Genomic DNA, 21,099 nt, shown 5'->3' on the forward strand with positions numbered 1-21,099 from the left:
CAGCCAATCGTAACGGACTCCCGCCCAGAGGGGAACAGGCCAATAGAATTCCTCAGAGGGCGGGACGGCCCGCGGAGCTCTTAAAGGGTCTGCAGAAAGCCTGTAGTTGTCCCAAGAAAAGTGTGGGTGAAACTTCTACCGGGAAAAGAATCTCTGCACCGCTCACCCCTAAAACATTTCGGGACAGCGCACCGAGCACGCTCTGCCTTTGTCCCGCATCTTCCTGCGGTCAGCTCTAGTCCTCCGACCGGTTCTCCCTACTTCTCCGAAGGTGGAGCCTTGGGGTCCCGCGCCCCACAAAAGTGACCTCTGGTCACCTGGACCAGAAAGGAGGGAAGAGAGGGCGGCCCTTCCTCGGACGCCTTGTTCTTGTCCACTTCAAAGGGACCTAGTGTTTACAGGGCTCCAGGCCCTGGCACCAGTCACCCTGAAGGCTGGGTGCTATTAGTCGTGTTTTGCAGAGGGAACTTGATGTTTCTTGAAAGGGTTAAGGAATGTGTCCAAAGCCATCAGACTAGGAAGTGGACACGCCAGACCTCACGCGTAGGCAGGTGCCTTCCAGAGGGACGCCTTCCCTGACTGCCACCTCCCACGGCCCTGTGCGACACCCCCGGGGCAACTTGGAGGCCTGGCCTCATTTCAGGCCACCTCCTGCCCATCTTGCGCAACTTGGGACCTTGAGCCAGCCACGCTTCCCTGTATATATTCAAGCTTGTGTCCCGCCTCTCCCCCTTCCCCTCCTCGAGGGGGCTGGGCATCTGCCTGCATCCTCAGAATCTCAGGTATGGCTTCTCACATCCTGGTCTCTCCCTCAAGTGATGATATTGACATGCTCGCCCCTTCTCAGGCATCCGGTGGCCCAGGACCCAGCCCACAGTGTGTCCCAGCAGCACCTTACCTTGAGTGGTGACTCAGTGCTGCCGGAAGGTGTAAGCACCTGTTTATTATAGGATCCCAGGATCGCCCAGGACAGCACAGTGGGACTGAAATGTTCCCTGAGACTTACAGATTAGGTTCACTGTCAATTCTGGTCTTAGCTGGAGAAGTTGGCTGTGCCTGCCTACAGCAGCTGTCATGGCCACAGGGGCAGAGAAAAATCACCAGAGTTCTCAAATTCCTGCCAAAAGAGTATTGTACCCTGTGCTTAGGAATACTGGCGAAAACATGCCCTAGGCCCTCCCTGACCTCCAGAGGTCAGGGCACCACTGTGCTGTACTTACAAGAAGAAAGGCCACAAGAATTGGACTCAGGGTTTCTGCAAAGACAGTACATGTTTGTAACTGCTGAGCACCCCCCATGCCAGCCTGTTGTCACCACCACCACCACCACCACCATTATCAGTCACACTAGGCATATAGGGTGTGGTGGGATTACCTGCCTGTAATCCCAGCGTTCGAGAGGCTGAGACAGGAAAAGTGCCTCAAGTTTGAGGCCAATCATGGCTCTATAACAAGACAGTGTCTCAGAAAAACAAGAACAATATGTTATTCTGCATTTCATGCTCTGGAATTGTGAGCTCCATGTGTAGGTGTCTATGAGATTTTTTTGTCATTTGTGGAGTAACCAAGGCCATCAAATGCCCTTTTCCTCTGGCAGCAGTGCAGTGGCTCCTCTGCTGCAGTGTCCTTTACAGGGCAGTGTGGCATCCAGAAAGCCACACGAATGGGGACCTACCAGTTCCTGGATTGCACAGGTACAGGGTGTAAAGAGCTGTGCCCATCCTGAGAACCTACAGCACGCTGGGGCACTGGGACCCTCCATATGCTCGTCTCCCTCGTCGCTCTGATCTTTAAAATTACAAACCACGCCTCTTTCCGTCCCCATTCCGGGAAGGGGTTAACCCAGCTTCAGGGTCCTTCCGAGCCTGTGGTGACTCCACTGTCCTCTGCTGTCACAGGGTCTGGCAGGGCCCAGGCCACTTGGACTCTTTGTGGAATGTGGCTCTGGTTTATCTTGTCCATGACATCCTGCTAGTAAGGATGGGCAGGCATGGAGGGGCGGGCGAGTGGTGACCGATGAGACTGTACAGGGAGGGAGGTAGAGCTGAAAAACCAAGGGCTTGTCTTCATTGGAGCTTTAGGGGTCTAGTGGCCTAGGGCAGACTCGGTCATCTTTTCAAAAACCAGATCCTATTATGGTGACATAGTGTGCCCTTTACCTGTCTTTGGAGTCTCTGTCTTCTAGACGCAGCACCTTCCACACTGGTGAACTGCTGCTGTTACCTGCATAGCTCCAGTTAGCACACTGGCTTCCAGCTTTGGGGGAGACCTCAAACAGGAAAAGGGCTGTGGGTTCCTGTCTCAGAGACCATGCTACTAACCCACTCCCTAAGACACATCCTTTACACCTAGGGGTAGGTATCTTCTGTACTATGGGGCCTGCAGCTCCCACCTTCTGAGCTTCCGTCCGTCCTTCCGCGGCCCTACTCTGAACTATTCATGCTGTACCTACAGCGGAAATCCCACCCTGGTGAGACCCAGCTGTCTAGGGCTACAGGAACAGCAGCAGCCTCCTCACTGGAAGCATCCAGCCTGTCTCTGCCAGCCTCAACAGGTGGCAGCTACTGCTTCACCCGCCGCCTGGCTCTCATGCCCCCCTCCCCCCCCCGAGGTGACCTCGTGTCAGAACACAGCTCCAACTCCTAGACAGACTGCAGATCTGTGATCTGAGCTCTCCCACCCCTTCCTGGGCATCACAAGTTGTGAACCAAGGGTCCCTAATACCCTCCAACCTGCACTTCCCTGCTTCACACACCACATCCTGCCCACCTGGAAGACCCTTGCTGCATCTTTGCCACCCCAAGCCAAGTACGACTCCCTCTTTGATAAGCGCTCATAGCAGCCTGAGTGCAGGAAGGATTGAACCTCAGAGCTTTGGGAGAAGTTGATACCTGATCAGGAAGAAATCAGAAAACAGTCTCAGTTGCATCAAGTGGCCATACTGACACCAAGGTCTCACAGCTAGAAAGCCGGATTGGTCCCCAGAACCACCAGCGACCCAAAGTCCAGCCTTATTTCATCGTGATAAACCCTGGAGGGCTAAGCCCAGGTGTACAGGCGACCTGGGTGCAGGCTAATTTATTGAAGGTGTGGGCTGGTCTCTAGGGAATAGGGCGGGGCCTCACATGGTGTAGGCGTGACCAAACATCCTAACCCTCCTCCCTCCCTAGATAGACGCAGACGTCGTGACGTCTGGTTCCTCTCGGCGCTTCCCGGGCTCGGGTGGGTCACGTGATCCAGTTTTCGCGCGAAAACTGGTGGCTGTTGGTGCGGTGGAGCCAGCGCAGAAATGGCGGTGAGTAGCGGGCTGCTCTCGGGCGGGTGGTGTTCAGCGGCCTGGACCTGCTTTGCCGGGTCTCTTCCTCCATCGGCAGGCCCGAGTGCAGGGCTACCTGCTCTAGCCCGGGACGGATCGTCTCTGCGCTCCTCGTGTGTCCCTAGGCCCCGGGTCTCCGTGCACTTTGGGTGGTGAGGGTGCAGGGAATGGAACTCAGAACCTCGCACGTGTAGGGAAGGAGCACCACCACATAGCTACATGCACGCCGACCCATTTGTTTTGAGAAAGAGGCAAAGGCAGGATCTCTGAGTTCGGGACCAGCCTTGTCAACAGTCAAGTTCCAGGACAGCCGGGGCTGTTACACAGAGAAACCCCGTCTCGAAGAAAAAGAAAAAAAGAAAGAAAGAAAGAAAGAAAGAAAGAAAGAAAGAAAGAAAGAAAGAAAGAAAGAAAGAAAGAGGAAGGGTCTCACTAAGCCATTCAGGCTGATCTTCAATTCACTCTGTAGTGCTGATTAGCTTTAAACTTGGCAATCCTCAGGTCTCAACTTCTGGGTATTTGGGATTACATACCTGACATCAGGCCCGACTTCTCTGCTCTTAGTGTTCGCCTTCTCATGACTCTCTGACTTGTTAAAGGGTGAAGGGCCTCTCTGACTTGTTAAAGGGTGAAGGGCTGCCCGCTCAGTTTAAGAATCGTGTTCCTTGATGCCTCTTAATGAAAACTTGTCCCAGCATATTGTGGCTGTTGGCGTGAGTGGGATGCTCATTTAAGAGCCAAAGTAGGTGATAAATGGCTTAAACAACAACAACAAACTGCATAGCCCACTTGGTTTTTTCGTAAGAGAGACGTGGGAAGATCTGACTGACCCAGTATGTAAGGCAATGGCTCTTGGCTCAGTCCAGATCCTTGCAGGCAGAGAGCCTAGCAAGTGGGAAGGACTCAAGGCTGAAGGGCTTCCGTGTTCTTGAGAACAGTGCCTGGTGGACAGGTGACAGCCAGCCAGTGGCAAAGGCTCCATGGGAACCAGGCCAGCATCTGATGGCACCCTCTCTTGCAGGAGTCTTCTGAGTCCTTCTCGGCAGCATCTAGCCCTGCCCGGCAGCGTCGACGGGTCAGTGATCCCCTCACCTCCAGCCCGGGCCGCAGCTCCAGACGTGCCGATGCCCTTACCTCCAGTCCTGGCAGAGATCTACCCCCGTTTGAGGATGAGTCTGAGGGGCTGCTGGGCACCGAGGGGCCTGTTGAGGAGGAAGAGGATGGCGAGGAACTCATTGGTGACGGCATGGAGAGGTATTTTCAGTCTGGTTGTGGTTAGCAGGTAGCTTAGTGGAAAGATCCTTGTGTCTGGTGGCCTGGACTTGGGCATCCATGAGTGTGAATTTTGCCTTTGAATGTGGCATGGTTCAGATCAGGGAGAGAGATGTTTCACCAGCCACCGTGAAGATCCAGCTCACTAATTACAGCTCAGGCTAGACCCTAAGGCCCGAACAGGCCCCAGCTCAGGAGATGGGGGCCCATAGGATCTGATCTGAATAGGCATGCCAACCCAGAGGGGAGTGGACTCCAAGAGTTTTCTCTCTGCCTTTCCTAACACGTTGTCTGGTGCTTCTGAAAATGAAGGCTAAGATTTGGTCAGCAAACTTGGACCCAGCATGCATCAGGCCCTGGGTCAGAAATGTTCAGGCTTCCCAACAGACTTACCAAAGGTGGGTGCTGACTGCTAGGAAGTGGGGTGTGAGCTTTGCCAGGCAGTACAGGTAGATCCCGACTTCAGCCTTACCAGCAAGCGCAGCTGGCATCGGGTACCAGTGTGTGAGCACCTAGGAGCCTTTTGTGCCTTTTTGTGGGGGGATATCTGTGGGGTGTGAGCCATCAGAGGGACATTTAGTTCTTTGCCTTAAGCACTGCCAGACTGGTTACATGAGACTAGGTGTGTAGTTTGTCCAGCTAGGGGAGGAATTGATACAGATGATCCTGGGCTCAGGTCTAGGACTTTGCTGTTTTTTTGAGACAGGGTTTCTCTGTGGCTTTGGATCATGTCCTGGAACTAGCTCTTGTAGACCAGGCTGGCCTAGAACTCACAGAGATCCGCCTGCCTCTGCCTCCCAAGTGCTGGGATTAAAGGCGTGCGCCACCACCGCCCTGCCAAAGTTCAGTCTTTTTTAAAAAAATGTATAAGTAGGGCTGGAGAGATGCTCAGTGGTTAGAGCACTGGCTGCTCTTCCAGAGGACCTGGGTTCAATTCCCAGCACTAGCATGGCAGCTCACAACTGTCTGTAACTCCTGTTTCAGGAGGTCCAACAGCCTCATACAGACCTATGCACATGAAATGTAAAAGATTTTTAGCCGGGCGATGGTATCTTACACTCTTAATTCTAGCACTCAGGAGGCAGAGGCAGGCAGATCTCTGTGAGTTCGAGATAAACCTAGTCTACCGAGCGATTTCCAGGACAGACTCCAAAGGTAAAAAAGAAACCCTGTTTCAAAACAACAACAACAACAAAGAATGAATTTTTTATCTGCCTGTAGTTCTACGTACCAGATGTGTGCCTACTCCAGAGGCCAGAAGAGGACATCAGACCCTGTGAAACTGTAGTTAACATATGGTTGTGAGCTGCCATGTGGGTACCCAGAAGAGAACCCAGGTCCTTTGCAAGAACATCCACTGGGCCATCTCCAGCCCCTCATTTTTTGTTGCTGTTTGTTTTTTGATACAGGGCTTATTTGTGTACCAGCCGAAGCTGTGTTGCTTGCTTTGTAAATCAGGCTGGCCTTGAACTCAGAGAGACTGGCCTGCCTCTGTTTTCCAGGTGCTAGGTTAGAGGCACGTGCCCCACCACACCTGACTTCCCTCAGTTTATTTCATTACATTGTTCCTTTTGTGTTTATGTATGGTGGCACGTGCTGCTGTGTGTGGGAGAGTCAGAGGACAAGTTGCTGGAGTTGATTTTTCTCCTTCCTCTATTGGATCTCAGGGACTGAACTCACATCGGGTTTGGAGGCCTTAAGCCGTCTCATCAGTCCAGAAATGTCTTTTAAGACCGAAAGGTTTTGAAATTTGATGAGATCCAGATGTATGGTTTGTGTGTTTTGCTGTAGACCGATTGGAATGTCCCTGTTTTGGATGAGAAACCATTGGTGCATTCCTCCTAGGTCACCTGGACTATGCCCTTGATTTGACTTTGATGTTGTGAGATTGTTTATTTTGAGAGGGTAGTCTGAGAACATTGACCCGAGAAAGGGGTCAGCCTTACCAGTCACCCCGAAGAAGGGAGAACTCCAGAGTCCGCATCCCTGGGAGATGCTGACTCCTGGGGGGAGGCCATGTGGCCCTGAGGAAGGAGCTTGCAGCTTGCTGGACTGTAGAGTCAGGTTACCCACTCAGAGATAAGATGGCACTCTGGGACTCACGCACCACAGGGAAGAAGCCGCCACTCTGTGATGGACGGTACTTTCTTCGAGTACCCGACAAGTGGTCACCTGCTTGATGGTCTTGGAATAGCTCAGAAGGTTGAGCCAGTGGGTGTGAGCTTTTCAGGCAGCAGTGTGACTGGGTTTGGGGAAGGGGTATGCCCAGGTGGGGAGAAGTATAGCCCCTGGACCCATTGGGATCTGCTCTCCAAAGCCTTTCTGGTGTCAAGGTCGTAGTTTCCTTTAATTCCATTTTCTTTTTGTTCTTAAAATTTTTTAAATGACTTTAATTTTATGTGCATTGGTGTTGTGCCTGCATGTATGTCTGTGTGGAGATGTCGGGTCCCCTGGAACTGGAGTTACAGACAGTTATGACTCTGTTGTCACACACCACATTTCTGTCTTTCTCTGAGTCTGACCCCTCTGTGGACCACAATGTAATGGATTTAATTCATTGTTGTGAGATCCTCAGGATCATCCATGCTGCAGTACCTGTCAGAGCCCCTTCTGTTTGAAGGCTGAGAAATGGCCGACTGTGTCTCTGGTTATTCACTGGCCACCCTGGGAGACCCCTAACCCATCTACTAGAGTTCATTGTTTTCCTAGCCTTCGGAAGGAATTGAAGTTTTTCTTCAGACTGTCCTTAATTTTAACTCATGAGATCTTTTTTTCTCACCCATGTGTCCTGTCCTGTTCTCATATTGTTGTTAATTTTTAGAGTTTGGCTTTCACTATGTGTCCCCAGACTCTCAGAAATCCTTCTGTTTCCTGGGACTGGAGGTAAAAAGGTGAAGGCGTGCACTATTACACCTGGCAAAGAGGTTTTCTTTTTTCTTTCTTTTTTTAACTTAAAAAGTTATTCTATGCATGTGAATGTTTTACTGGCAAGTATGTCTGTGCACCAAATGGTGACTTCAGAAGCCAAAAGAAGGCATCAGATCCCCTGGAACTGGATAATTGTGAGTGGTCATGTGGGTGCTGGGAACTGAAACCAGGTCCTCTTGAAGAGCCGCTAGTGCTCTAACCTCTGAGCCATTTTTTCATCTTCTTAATGATGTTGAGATTGTCCTTTGTATGCTGTGAATATGTTTCATTAACATTGGTTAATGAATAAAGCTGTTTCTGCCAGTGACTTAGCAGAACAAAGTCAGGCGGGAAATCAGAACAGAGAGAGAGAGAGAGAGAGAGAGAGAATATAGGCAGAGTCAAAGAGACGCCGTGTAGCTGCCGAAGGATAAAGATGCCAGCCAGACCCTTACTGGTAGGCCACAGCCTCGTGGCAATACACAGACTAACAGAAATGGGTTAATTTAGGATGTAAGCATTACTTAAAAAGAAGCCAGAGCTAATAGGCTAAGCAGTGTTGTAATTAATAGTTTCTGTGTGGTTATTTGGGTCAGAGCGGCTGGGAAATGAACAAGCAGTCTCCGCCTGCACCTTAATTTCTATTTTTATGTGTTTGAGTATATCCGTGCCTACGTACACATGTAAGTGCAGGTGTCAGTGTGGGTGCTGGAGTCCAAGCTTGGTCCTCTACTAGAGCAGTATGTGAGCTGGGCAGTGATGGTGCATGCCTTTAAACCCAGTACTTTAAAAAGGCAGAGGCAGGTGGATCTATCTCTGAGTTCTAGGGTAGCCAGGGCTGCACAGAAATCCTGCCTCGAAAAGGAAAAAATGAATAGTATGTGCTCTTAACTGTTGAGCTGTCTCTAGCCTGTATGTGTATGATTAGCTAGTTTGTGCTTTGCATTTCCACTGGGGTCCTGGGTTTTAGAGATTTCCCACATTTGTTATCCAAAGCCCATATCCTATTGTGTTTATTGGGCTTTCCTAGTTTCTGCCCTGTCATAAGTCCCTAGTTTCATCCTGGCAATGACAGTTTCATGTTTTCTAGTTTCTGATGAAAATGGTGCCAGTTAAGAGATTTTTAAATGACCTCATTTGATTCCTTCCTTGGTAATTTTTTCAAGACCAAGCCTGGTAGTGCCTTGGGGGAGAGACTGCATTAGGAGAGGCGCTGACCTCGTCCATCACGTACCACCAGCAGGTGGCGCTGTGGATGTGGGCCTTGTTCTGCGGAGACTCACATGTCTGAATCTCATGGCTGCACCCCATCCACACAAATGGATCCCCTTTGTATCCTAGGAGCTTGTGCCTTCTTGATGGAGTGTCCAAATAATGTTCTTCAAACTTTCATCTTTCTGTTTGCAGCTGTCCAGCGAGGGCCTTGTAAGCCTGTAGAGCAGACCCCATTCCCAGGGGGACTGTTTGTGGACTCTGTTGTTGGCCTCTTTCAGAGACTACCGTCCAATTCCTGAGCTTGATGTCTATGAGGCAGAGGGATTGGCCCTGGATGATGAGGACGTGGAGGAGCTGACAGCCAGTCAGAGAGAGGCAGCAGAGCGGGCCATGAGGCAAAGGGACCGTGAGGCTGGCAGAGGCCTGGGCCGCATGCGCCGGGGGCTATTGTATGGTACGTGTAGCGGGCATCCCAAAGGGGCCCCTTGGACCTTCAGAGCCTCGGGAAGCAGGGAAGGCATGGGTGGCAAGTGTGCAGAGGGTGCTGGGAGAAACTTGCTTACAGGGGTGCCTTGCTACCCAAGACAGCGACGAGGAAGATGAGGAGCGGCCTGCCCGTAAGCGCCGCCAGGTGGAGCGCGCCACAGAGGACGGCGAGGAGGATGAGGAGATGATAGAGAGCATTGAAAACCTGGAGGACCTGAAGGGACACTCGGTTCGTGAGTGGGTGAGCATGGCGGGGCCCAGGCTGGAGATCCACCACCGTTTCAAGAACTTCCTGCGCACCCACGTGGACAGCCACGGCCACAACGTCTTCAAGGAGCGCATCAGTGACATGTGCAAAGGTGTGTTCCCATAGGCTGGGGTGACAGCACTGAGGGGTTAAGGTGGCCTGTCTATCCTACCGTGAGGGCTGCTCCTGTTGGCCTTGTAGCACATTAACACATTATGACAAGGACAGAATTGGAGGCATCCTCTTTGAGGAACCCAGGGTTTCTTACATCTGCACTAGACCTGGGCTGTTTAAAAATGTATTAGTACCCTGGGTGTTGTTGTTGTTTTGTGTGTGTGTGTTTATTTTGTGGGCGGGGGGGTTGGTTTTTGTTTTTTCGTTGTTGTTGTTGTTGGGGTTTTTGCATTGTCAGATCAGGGCCTAGCACATTCTAAACGTGTTCTGCCAATGACCTGCTCTCTGACCTGTGCATTACAACTTTGGTCCATAAGTGGTAGCATTTCTGTGTGACAGCAGTTGCTTTAGGGGCAATGACAGTTCAGGGCGTGGTAGCCCCTCCAGAAATGGCTCTAGTTTTTCTGTAGGTTTTCTCCATGGCCTGTGACACTCTTTCTGGAGCCCAAGGGCTCTCTTCCTCCTGGATATGACATCCCCAGAGATACATATCACTTGGGTTTCTGTTGCACAGCCACAGGTAGTGGGCCTAGGGTGCAAGCTGGACTTTCTGGCCTACTCAGGTTTGGTTTGGGTAGAGAGGCTTTGGCCTGCAGGGTTCTAAGACGTTAGCTACCTTCATGGCCTCTGGCTATATCATCACTTCAGCCCACCCTCCTCCATAGAGAACCGCGAGAGCTTGGTGGTGAATTATGAAGACCTGGCAGCCCGGGAACATGTGTTGGCATACTTCCTACCTGAGGCACCGGCCGAACTGCTGCAGATCTTTGATGAAGCTGCCCTGGAGGTGGTGCTAGCCATGTACCCTAAATACGACCGCATCACCAACCACATCCATGTGCGCATTTCCCACCTGCCCCTGGTGGAAGAGTTGCGTTCACTGAGGTGAGCAGGGGTGTTGCAGGAGAATTGTCCATACAGCCAATTCACTGTGTCAGTAAAGCAGCTGGCTGGCCAGGATTAGCCATAAAGTTCTTGGAGGATTTAGGGAGGCGACTAGGGAAGACAGGAAGAGAGGAGGGAGAAGTTCCAGGAAATTTCCAGGGCTGGTGGTTCGGGAAGAACATGGATGAGGGTCAGCCAGTTGCTTCACTTTCCTTGGACTTTTCAGATCTTTTTCTCAGTTTCTGACTCCCGAGTTTTCATTATACTGGAACAAATTAGGTAATCATTATATCCGACGGCCTCATCTGGTGCCTCACGTTGGGTGCACTCCTTTCTTGTTGGGGCTGCACAAATAATGACACGGAGATGTATTATTAATTATGGAAGATGGGCCTTAGCTTAGCCTTATTTCTAACCAATTCTTATAACTTAAATTAGCCCATTTATATTAATTTACATGCTGCCACATGGCTTGTGGCTTTTTTCCTTTTGCATGTCCTATTTCCTCTAATGTGTGTGTGCCTCCCACCCTGCCCCCCCTTTTCTCTATTCACAGAAGTCCCACCTAACCTCTTCCTGCCTAGCTATTGGCCACCCAGCTCTTTAATTAAACCAATCAAAAGACACCTTGTCAAAGACATATCTTCACAATGTACAAAAAGATTATTCCACAACACGGGGAGAGGGAGTGGGTCCCTGTCCAGAGTGGGGTGGGGAGTACCCCACAGCCTCTGATGTGCTTACTACCTTCCACACTCAGGCAGCTACACCTGAACCAGCTGATCCGTACTAGCGGCGTGGTAACCAGCTGCACTGGAGTCCTGCCCCAGCTTAGCATGGTCAAGTATAACTGTACCAAGTGCAACTTTGTACTGGGGCCTTTCTGCCAATCTCAGAACCAGGAGGTGAAGCCTGGTTCCTGCCCTGAGTGCCAGTCAGCTGGGCCCTTTGAGATCAACATGGAGGAGGTGAGTAACCCAGAACTGTCACATTATCCTTGATGTGCAGGCCTAACCCATCTTTGGGGCCAGGAGATCTTAGGCAGTTAGACGTGGCAGAATTAACCAGACTGGCCCTGTGTCCTCAAGAATTCCTTATGTTTGAAGCCAGGTGATCCTGTTTGGTATGTCCATGTTTGTGGTCTCTAAAGACAAGGGCAAACAGGGCCCAGTTTTCCTCTAGTTCACCCCAGTAGAGTATCTACTTGCCCATCACGTGGAGACTTGGACCACCTATTGACTTGATGGTAGGGTCTGCCAGCATCCAGTGACTTTTTTGTGGGAGTCTCCAGTGTTATAATCACCTTGGATCCTGCAGAGCTCTGCTTGTTAGACCTGTACCTCTGGGCTCTGAGATCTTGGGTACAGCATGCCTCTTGCTTGTCTTCACCTGCAGCTGGGGATCGCTGCTGCCCCTCGCTGCCTGGCTCCTGAGAACACTAGCAGTCTTCTCAGTTTGTATAGTTCTGGGCTGTCTTTAGGGCTGCTTGGCCAGGAAGTTGCTGGTGACAGTGTTCAAGTCCAAGTCTGCTGTACAGGGTGACCAAGTTCCAAAGCTGCTCTTAGCTGTGCCTCTCTAGCCTTTGCAGCCCCACTTAGCTGTGTCAAACTTGGATGCTGCCCCCTCCCCCCCACTGAGCTGTACTAGTTGAGATTAACAGGTGGGGTCAAGTGTATGCTGGGCTTGCTGACTGCCTGCTGTGTTATTTGGGTCTTAGTCTTTATGACATTCTGAGAAGGGAGGGTCCCACGGTTCTCATCTTGAGGAATAACAGATGTTCAGAGACTTGAATGACTAAGGTCACCCACTCAGCGGTGTCCTATGGATCAGGCAAGCATATAGCTGTGATTGTGTGCTTTTTTTTTTTTTTTTTTTTTTTTTGATTGGGAATAGAGGCTTACTGTGTAATCCTGGCTGGCCTCAAATACACAGACATCTACCCATCTTCTGAGTTCTGGGCCTAAAGGTGTGCACCACCATGACCCTGACAATGTGTCCTTTTAGCCCCTGTGTCTTGTGTATCAATCAGCTCTGGGTCCCTGTAACTAAACACCTGACGTAATTTACTTTAAGAATCAGAGTCATGATTTGGGTCAGTTGACCCCCATAGCTTTGGGGCCTTTGTGTGGCAGCGATGGCATGTGGTCCAGCAAGCTGTTCAACTCACATCAGAGACACAAAACAGAACAAGAGACCAGCCAGTATCCCACAGTCCCTTCAAGGGCATGCCCCTGTGGCATGACCTAAGACCTCACACACATGGCCTAAAGAGCGATGCCTTCCATGAATAGGCTATGGGGACATTTGCAGCCCAGACTGTAGCATGTCTTCTCTCGTCTGGACTGTAAGTGAACTAGTGGAATGTTACAGCATGTGCCCACCTCTCTCCACCGTGTGGTCCTGCTTTGCTGTTTGTTGTGGGGCTGCAGTAAGTGCACATACACATGGCCCCACCTGATCCTCATAAGGTCATGCTTAGAGCTCAGCACCCCCCTCTGCAAAGGAACACACTCCTGTGACTGGGCTAGCGTGTGGACACGGGTGAATCTAGGCTCCAGGGTAGGAGCAGAGGCGAGTCCATAAGGAGGAAGACACTGCCTAGGGATGGTGGCAGATGAAGAGGCTCACTGGATCACAGCCTGCCCTTGGTGTCTGTGACTCTTGTGACCTGCTTTTCCTGTGGGGGCTGCAGTTATGTTGGAGCTCACGGGAAGGCTGTGTTTGGAGGAGAGCAGTTGGCCATGTAGGACCGTGATCTTTTCTGTCCCGAGCAGACCATCTATCAGAACTACCAGCGTATCCGCATCCAAGAGAGTCCTGGCAAGGTGGCGGCCGGCCGGCTGCCTCGCTCCAAGGATGCTATTCTCCTTGCTGATCTGGTGGACAGCTGCAAGCCTGGAGACGAGATAGTGAGTGGATGTTGCTAGGAACTGGTGGGATCTGCTGTGGCCAATGGGGGTGGGGTCCGTGTCCAAGGGGGGCTCAGCCTGGCACTAACTCTTGAGTCAGGAGAGCTTTTCTCCCGCTGGACAGAGTGGCGGGTGTTACTCAGAATTTCTGTGACAATGCCGTAGAGGTGCTGTCAGAGGGGATGTTTATCCTAGATCAGTGCCAGAGCTTTAGTCCATGGTCTTTGGGCCTGTAGCTGTGGATGTAGCTGCACAGTGCATTGTGGCAAGAGTGTGAGGTGGGGAGGATGTGGTTGCCCACTTTATGGGCCCAGAAAGAGAACACTGTGTCAGGGTCTAAGTATCCCCTCCTAAGGACACACCCTAAATGACATCACCAATACTTTGCAGTTGTGTCAAATTGAGGATGAACTCTTTAATGCATATCCCCCCCCTCCCCGCCCCATCCCCAAACAGTGGGACAGAGCTCCTCATGTTTTGACTTCCTGGGTTGCTCATCTTGTCTGCAGCGTGAGGCACTTAAGAGTGGAGATGGGGAAGCAGCATGGATGTAGACCCTACTATGGGGACCCTAGGTTGTACCCTCTGACGTGTGACCTCCCCCTCCCAGGAGCTGACTGGTATTTACCACAATAACTACGATGGCTCGCTGAACACCGCCAATGGCTTTCCAGTTTTTGCCACTATCATCTTGGCCAACCACGTTGCCAAGAAGGACAACAAGGTGGCGGTCGGTGAGCTAACGGATGAGGATGTGAAGATGATCACCAGCCTTTCCAAAGACCAGCAGATTGGAGAGAAGGCAGGTGGCTGGGCAGGGCTACACCTGGACTCTCTGGGAACCAGGCAATCTACCCCCTAGGCTGGTTCTCTGAATATTGGCATTGGTAGGGGCCCGGGGGGGGGCTGGGGGGGCCTGCACTCTGCAGGGGGTCATAAACTGACATTGGGGACAGAAACCCCAGCTCTGCCTCTGGAAGCTGGAAGTCCAAGGTTGATGGTCCACTTAGGGCAAGGGCTTTCATGGTATGACAGAAGATTCCATGTGCCAGAAGGGCAGAGGCTTAGCTCCTTTTGACTGGAGACTACTGTGTATGATACTGAGCCCTGCTGGCCTAATTACCTCGTCAAGGGTCCCCATATAGGGTTGTACTGGAAACTCTGTTTTCAGTTCATGCTTCTAGGGATACATTAACGGCACCGTCCTCTGCCCTGCTGCCATAGCTGTCCGTCACGGCCAGCCTTGCTGCTTTGGGCCTCTCAGACAGGTTTTATTTATGGTTATATCTGCTGTAAAGGGAAGAGTCTGTCCTGGTTTGCTTGCTATATCCAGACCATGACCAAAAGCAGCTTGGGGAGGAAAGGGTTTGTCTGACTCTTCGCTCACTGGTGATAGTCCACCACTGAGAGACGCCAAGGCAGGACCTAAGTTTCTAATCTGCCTGCTAGGTTCTAGTCTCATGGTCTCCCTCCATTCCTCAGATCTTTGCCAGCATTGCGCCCTCCATCTATGGGCATGAAGACATCAAGAGAGGCCTGGCTCTGGCCCTGTTTGGAGGGGAGCCTAAGAACCCAGGTGAGCCCCGCTTGCCAGCTCTCCCTGCAGGGATTATAGGGCCTTTGTTTTGTTTTTAAATATCAGAGTTAATAAGAGTACTGCATGGCCTGATTAAGTCGCAGGAGAGACTGCAGTGAGCGTGGCCTCTGTGCTCAGCCTGGTCCAGTGGGATATATCTCTGCTGAATGTCTGTGATCTAATCCCGGGTTGTGACGTCACCACCGTTTCAGGCGTGCAGGGCACACTCAGGGTTTCATGATGTGTGTCCTAGTTTGGTTGTATCCTAAAGCTTCATAGCTCATTCCTTTGGACTAAGCTTACTAGGGTCCTGGGGCTGGGTGCCCACTGCAGAGACCTCCTTTGCTTTACTAAAGAGCAGGTGGGGGGCAGGGATCCAGCCTGTCCTCTGGCCCTCCTTCCTGCCTACTCACATACCTCCATCCCTGCCTCCTCCCGCAGGAGGAAAGCACAAGGTTCGAGGTGACATTAACGTGCTCTTGTGTGGGGACCCTGGCACAGCAAAGTCTCAGTTCCTCAAGTACATCGAGAAAGTGTCCAGCCGTGCCATCTTCACCACGGGCCAGGGTGCGTCAGCTGTGGGTCTCACTGCATATGTTCAACGGCATCCTGTCAGCAGGGAGTGGACCTTAGAAGCTGGAGCCCTGGTCCTGGCTGACCGTGGCGTGTGTCTCATTGATGAGTTTGACAAGGTAGGTCTCTGGGCTCAGGACTGAGCTCTCAGTAGTGGAGGGTTTTATTAGTGGCGAGGCCTCCTGTGATAGTCTGTGTGTTGTGTAGATGAATGACCAGGACAGGACCAGCATCCACGAGGCCATGGAACAGCAAAGCATCTCCATCTCCAAGGCTGGCATCGTCACCTCGCTGCAGGCCCGCTGCACTGTCATCGCTGCGGCCAACCCCATAGGTATGCCTGCTATGGGATGCAGATGGCAGCAGGCACAGCTCAGTCCATAAATCCTGCCAGGTGGGAACAGAGCAGGAAGGACGTGGGACCCCACAGTGATGGTGCAGTTGCTCTTGCACCATCCGTGGGTGTTGTCAGATACTTTGTCCAAATGGGGCTGGGCTGTACCCAGGCTCAGCCGATAAGTGGTTATTACCCAGGATCCCCTTTGTCTTCCGTTGATCATACTGGGGCTTTGCTTTGGAGCAGCTCTGGTTCTAGGGGAGTCGGGCAATGTCTCTGATCCCCTCCTCTTTCCCCCACCTCTGCCTGGGAGGCACTCTGGTCCTGGAAAAGTTTCCACAGAGAGGGTGGGGTGGATGAATGCACTGACTGACATCTTGCCTCTGTGTTTCAGGGGGCCGCTATGACCCTTCGCTGACCTTCTCAGAGAATGTAGACCTCACAGAGCCCATCATTTCCCGGTTTGATGTCCTGTGTGTGGTGAGGGACACTGTTGATCCAGTTCAGGTACACCCCCATATCCCATGGCTTCCCCAGTCCCTCCCTGGCTGTCTAATCACTAACCATACCATGACCTCTGACCTCTGCCCCCTGACCCAAGGGGCCGCTGTGGCCTAGGTTGGTGCTTCTTTGCCTGCCAGTTAAAAGAGTAGACTGCGTGGCACCTGTCCTCCCCACAGAATCCCTGCTTTGTGTGGCCACCATGTGTTCCACATCCTCCCTGCACCTGCTGGGGAGGGGATAGCGGCCAGCTCTACCCTCGCCAGCTCTGCAGCTGCTGTCTTCATGCTAAATGAACCCATGTGCTTGTTCTCCCTCAAAAAGGCAGCCCTGGGCTCTAACTGCTCTTTCCCTTGGAGAGCCCCTCACCACCGTCGTCAGATGCCTCTTAGTTTGCCCTGTGGTGAGAGGCTTCTTGGCTACTGGCCTCTCCTTTACCCTATTTTTTTCTTTCCTTGTTACTTTCCATTATTTTTGTGTTAGTTTTGATGGTTTGGTTGTTAAGACAGGGTCTTAACTCCTGGGTTCAAGAAATCCTCCTGTCTCAGCTCCTGGGTACGTGGGATTGTCTTCTGTGCACAGGTGTCTCCTGCCCCTCTAAGCCTGAGCTTGCCTAGCCTCAAACGTGTGACAGTCACTTAGTCTCCTTGCTGTGTGTAGCTTTTCCCGTCTTCCTGTTCCCATCCTTATATTGCACCCCACATCTCTTGTCTTAGGATGAGATGCTGGCCCGCTTTGTGGTTGGTAGCCATGTCAGACACCACCCCAGCAACAAGAAGGACGAGGGACTTACTAATGGCAACACCTCAGAGCCAGCCATGCCCAACACGTACGGTGTAGAGCCCCTACCTCAGGAGGTCCTGAAGAAGTATATCATCTATGCCAAGGAGAGAGTCCACCCAAAGCTTAACCAGATGGACCAGGACAAAGTGGCCAGGATGTACAGTGACCTGAGGAAGGAATCCATGGTGAGCTGGAGGACACCGTACTGGCTTTCTGACCCAGACACAGGGTAGGGTCAGAACAAGCAACATGAAGGAAGAACCACTGGGGCTTGGCGCTGCTCTGTGGTGAGTGCCTGCTCTGTATGGACAGGACTCTGGTTCCATCCCCAAAACTGGAAAGGAAAAAAAAAAGGCCTTCCATATCTTAGCCATTGGGTTACAGGTGAACATTAATTGTGTGCAAGAGGGTCAGGGGTCTTTGGTTGCTTAAGTTCTGTGTTATAAACCTCACCCAAATCAACATGAGCTGGTTTGGGTTCTCTGTACCGGTAATGTTACCACTGTCTTCAGAGCGTTCAGCTTGGTTCTTACAGAAATGGTGGCTTCTCTCACTGTTCTGGGTCTCAGTATGTTCACTGTAAGCTAGTGCAGGTGTAGCAGACCAGAGGGGTACAAACTAGATAAGGACAGAATAACCAGTGCTGCTCATGCTGACCATGGACCTGTATTTGCACAGACAATGGCGCTGAGCTCAGCTCTAGTTGCTATACTGGCCACCTTGGCTTTGGCTGCCTGGCATTTGCCCCTAGTTGTTCTGCCTCTCTCCTCCTGAGGAAGGCACCACACTGTTCTCTGTAGGCAACGGGCAGTATCCCCATCACCGTGCGCCACATTGAGTCCATGATCCGCATGGCAGAGGCCCATGCACGCATGCATCTGCGGGACTACGTGATGGAAGACGATGTCAACATGGCCATCCGTGTGATGCTGGAGAGTTTCATTGACACACAGAAGTTTAGCGTCATGCGGAGCATGCGCAAGGTGGGTATAGGTTCCTGGCCTGTTTTAGGTTTTGGGAGGCTCTGGTCTGGAGCCTTGGTTAGTTGTGGCCTAGTATAGCAAGAAGGAGCCCCTGCTCTGGTGGCTGAAGCCATGAAGGTGGCCTGAAGTGACCTCTGTCCTCTTCCTGCAGACCTTTGCCCGGTACCTCTCCTTCCGGCGAGATAACAATGAGCTTCTACTCTTCATACTGAAGCAGCTGGTGGCTGAGCAGGTGACATATCAGCGGAACCGCTTTGGGGCCCAGCAGGACACCATTGAAATTCCTGAGAAGGACTTGATGGACAAGGTAAGTAACAACAGGGGAGGGCCAGGTCTTGTTGCTCTGGAGAGCTTGCTGCCGTCTTTGGTGTGCCACCAGGTAACGGGCAGATAAGCTACAGGTGGGCACAGGGGAGCAGGTTCCAGCAGCCTCTTGAGTGCCTGTGAAGCTGGTGGAGCTCAGATACGGAGCTCTGAACCGGCATAGGCTTCCTGAGGCGAGGGCTGACATCCTCCCCTGCTAAATGGCTCTGATGCCCTTTCTCCAGGCCAGGCAGATCAATATCCACAACCTGTCTGCCTTCTACGACAGCGAGCTCTTCAGGATCAACAAGTTCAGCCGTGACCTGAAACGCAAGATGATCCTGCAGCAGTTCTAAGGCCAGCACCGACCCAGTGTCTGGACAGCTCAGCCACCACGCCGCACATAGCCCGCTTCTACCAGGGGCTCAGTGCTCTATGAAGTTGTGATGCTAGCTAGCTAGATACACATCTTTACCCATGAGCCCCTGGGCACAGGCTATGGTGTAAAACGACTATTTATTCTTCTGATCACCTCAAGAGAGCTCTTCTTGACAGAACCCTCTGCCCAAAGCTCAGCAGCCTCCCAGAGTGCCTCATAGCTGGTGTTCAGAGAATGGGGTGTGTTCAGGTGATGGACTTGACCACAATGGTTGCTGCTTTGGCATGAGTTTTGTCTCTTTTAGCCTCAGAGCACCTTACAGGTATTTGCAAACTTTTCCAGAACATTCTTGGAGCCTGTGCTCCTGTGACAGTGCAGCACTTGCTGGTCACCACCGCTGAACCTGCTTCTTACCAGCTAACCAGTGCCTTCATTCACTTTTTGTACAGGTTTTCGCTTCTGTAGTTTATTTTTTAATAAAGTTGAATACAATCTAAATACTGCTGTTATTTTGATTCTGGTTTAATGTGGCTTTCCAGGCTTTCCTGGGATCCTTTGAAGTCTTTTCTGCCTGCCCTGAGTTTCAACAAGACATAGGTCTGGTTAGATCTACTTTATGGATGTTCCCTGTACTTTGGGTTTTAAATGTCTCCTTAAGGGTCATTGCTAATATAAATTCATTGTTTTTAATTCAAGGCCTTACCATGTAACCCTGGCTGGGCTGGAACTCAACTTGGAGATCCACTTGCCACTGCCTCCTGGGATTAAAGGTGTGTACCACCAGTCTGACTCATTGCCAGTTCACCAGGTTGGAGCCTGGTGGGAGGAAGTGAGGCTATTGGGCCCTGGTACACCTTTCTGTTTCCAGATCACTATGCTGTCAGCAAGTCTCTGCCACTGTGAAGTTCTGTCTCAGTATACTTCGAGCCACCAGGCCATGTGTGAATCTTTGGAATGAGCCCCAAACTGTACCTCCTTATAAGCTGATTATCTCTGCTTCTTGGTCACAGTAACAGAAAGTTGACCAACACAAGACACAACTGTTAGGTACAACACACAGACCTGACATGCATTCTTTTGTCCACACAAGATACATGTTTATTCTTCCTGGTTCTTAGGAAGCTGCAGAGCCTTCTGCATTTAGATTCTACAGGTCTGGCTTGCTTCGTTCTGGCTTTTAATTGCGCTGTTTAAGACTGAATGGTTTCTCTTTTTAAGCAGTGCCAGCGCAAGAGCCAGAGCCCTGCTTGTGTCCTGCAAGAGCTGCGCTGAGCCACACGCACGCCTCCTGCATGGTACTTCTCATGGTTACTGTAATGGGCAGACTGTCATCTTCTGTCCAACCTTGAACTCAGCAGACTCATGAGTTTTCCCACTAATTCCACCTGTTTTCTTTATCAGGTTAGCTATTACAGGATGTTCAGCATTTGGGGTCTTGGCACTGCCCTTTTTCTGCTCCTCACTTGATCTATCAAGGCACACTTGTAACGCACAGTGAGGTCTGGTTATGGATTGTAGGTTTTTGGGAGATCCTCTTTTGGATCATGGAAGTTTCTTCTTAATTTGTTTCCTTATAAGAGTTCTGTTTGTTCTTTTTTAAAAAGAGATGCCAAGTGTAATCACATAACTGAGAGAATTGTGTCTTTTTCTCATGCTCTGTCATGTCCCTGAGCAGAACCCTGCCTCACGGTGACGGTAACACTCAGAATGAGTGGCTGCAGGCGGCCTTCTGGAATCTAAGTGAGGCTTGACTGCTGTGAGATAGGTTCAGGCTTCTGCTGTGCAGTTCTCTTTGCTGCTTTGGTGTCGGGGTTTGCTGGCACGGAATGAACTGGGATACTCGTGGGCTTTGCTCTGGAGATGCTTTTGTGGGCACTTGGCTTCCAGGCGGACTTTAATACCATATGAGGGGAAGAGTTCTCGTTACTGGTCCCTTTAGCTTTTCTACTAGGATGAATTTCACCAAACATATTTTACTTCAACACATTCTTTTAGGAGCTGGGGCAGTTGCTCAGTTTATGAAACACTGATGTGAGCTACATTCTCAGTCTACATAAAATGCCAGCTGTGGTGTGTTTGTCACAGCACTGGAGAGGCAGACACACAGGCTCAGTTTCGGTGGCCAGCTCCGGACCAGTGAAAGCCCATCTCCAAATGAAAACCAGTGGACAGTGCCTGAGGGGTGACCCCCCAGGTTGTCTTCTGACCTACACACAAGCACTCATTTAGATTTCTTTTTTTGTTTTTCTAGACA

General features: G+C 51.2%; 1 protein-coding gene across 2 annotated transcripts; it reads left to right on the forward strand.

The window, feature by feature from the left end:
• Positions 1–665: 665 nt before the first annotated feature.
• Mcm2 (minichromosome maintenance complex component 2) lies at positions 666–19,337 on the forward strand. Of its 2 annotated transcripts, none has more exons than XM_057770306.1 (17): positions 666–782; positions 3,170–3,294; positions 4,337–4,569; positions 8,988–9,163; positions 9,294–9,554; positions 10,282–10,501; positions 11,262–11,469; positions 13,276–13,410; positions 14,021–14,212; positions 14,893–14,986; positions 15,428–15,678; positions 15,767–15,893; positions 16,291–16,403; positions 17,114–17,365; positions 17,981–18,163; positions 18,315–18,470; positions 18,712–19,337. In XM_057770306.1, exons 2-17 carry the CDS (start codon positions 3,289–3,291, stop codon positions 18,820–18,822), a joined length of 2,718 nt encoding a protein of 905 aa, XP_057626289.1. In that variant the 5' UTR covers positions 666–782; positions 3,170–3,288; the 3' UTR covers positions 18,823–19,337. The 2 variants fall into 2 exon arrangements, with proteins under 2 accessions (XP_057626289.1, XP_057626297.1); XM_057770314.1 differs by having other exon boundaries at positions 3,174–3,294.
• The last annotated feature ends 1,762 nt before the right edge of the window (positions 19,338–21,099 follow it).

This window comes from Chionomys nivalis, chromosome 1, assembly GCF_950005125.1.
Source record: "Chionomys nivalis chromosome 1, mChiNiv1.1, whole genome shotgun sequence".
NCBI classification, from domain to species: Eukaryota; Metazoa; Chordata; class Mammalia; order Rodentia; family Cricetidae; genus Chionomys; species Chionomys nivalis.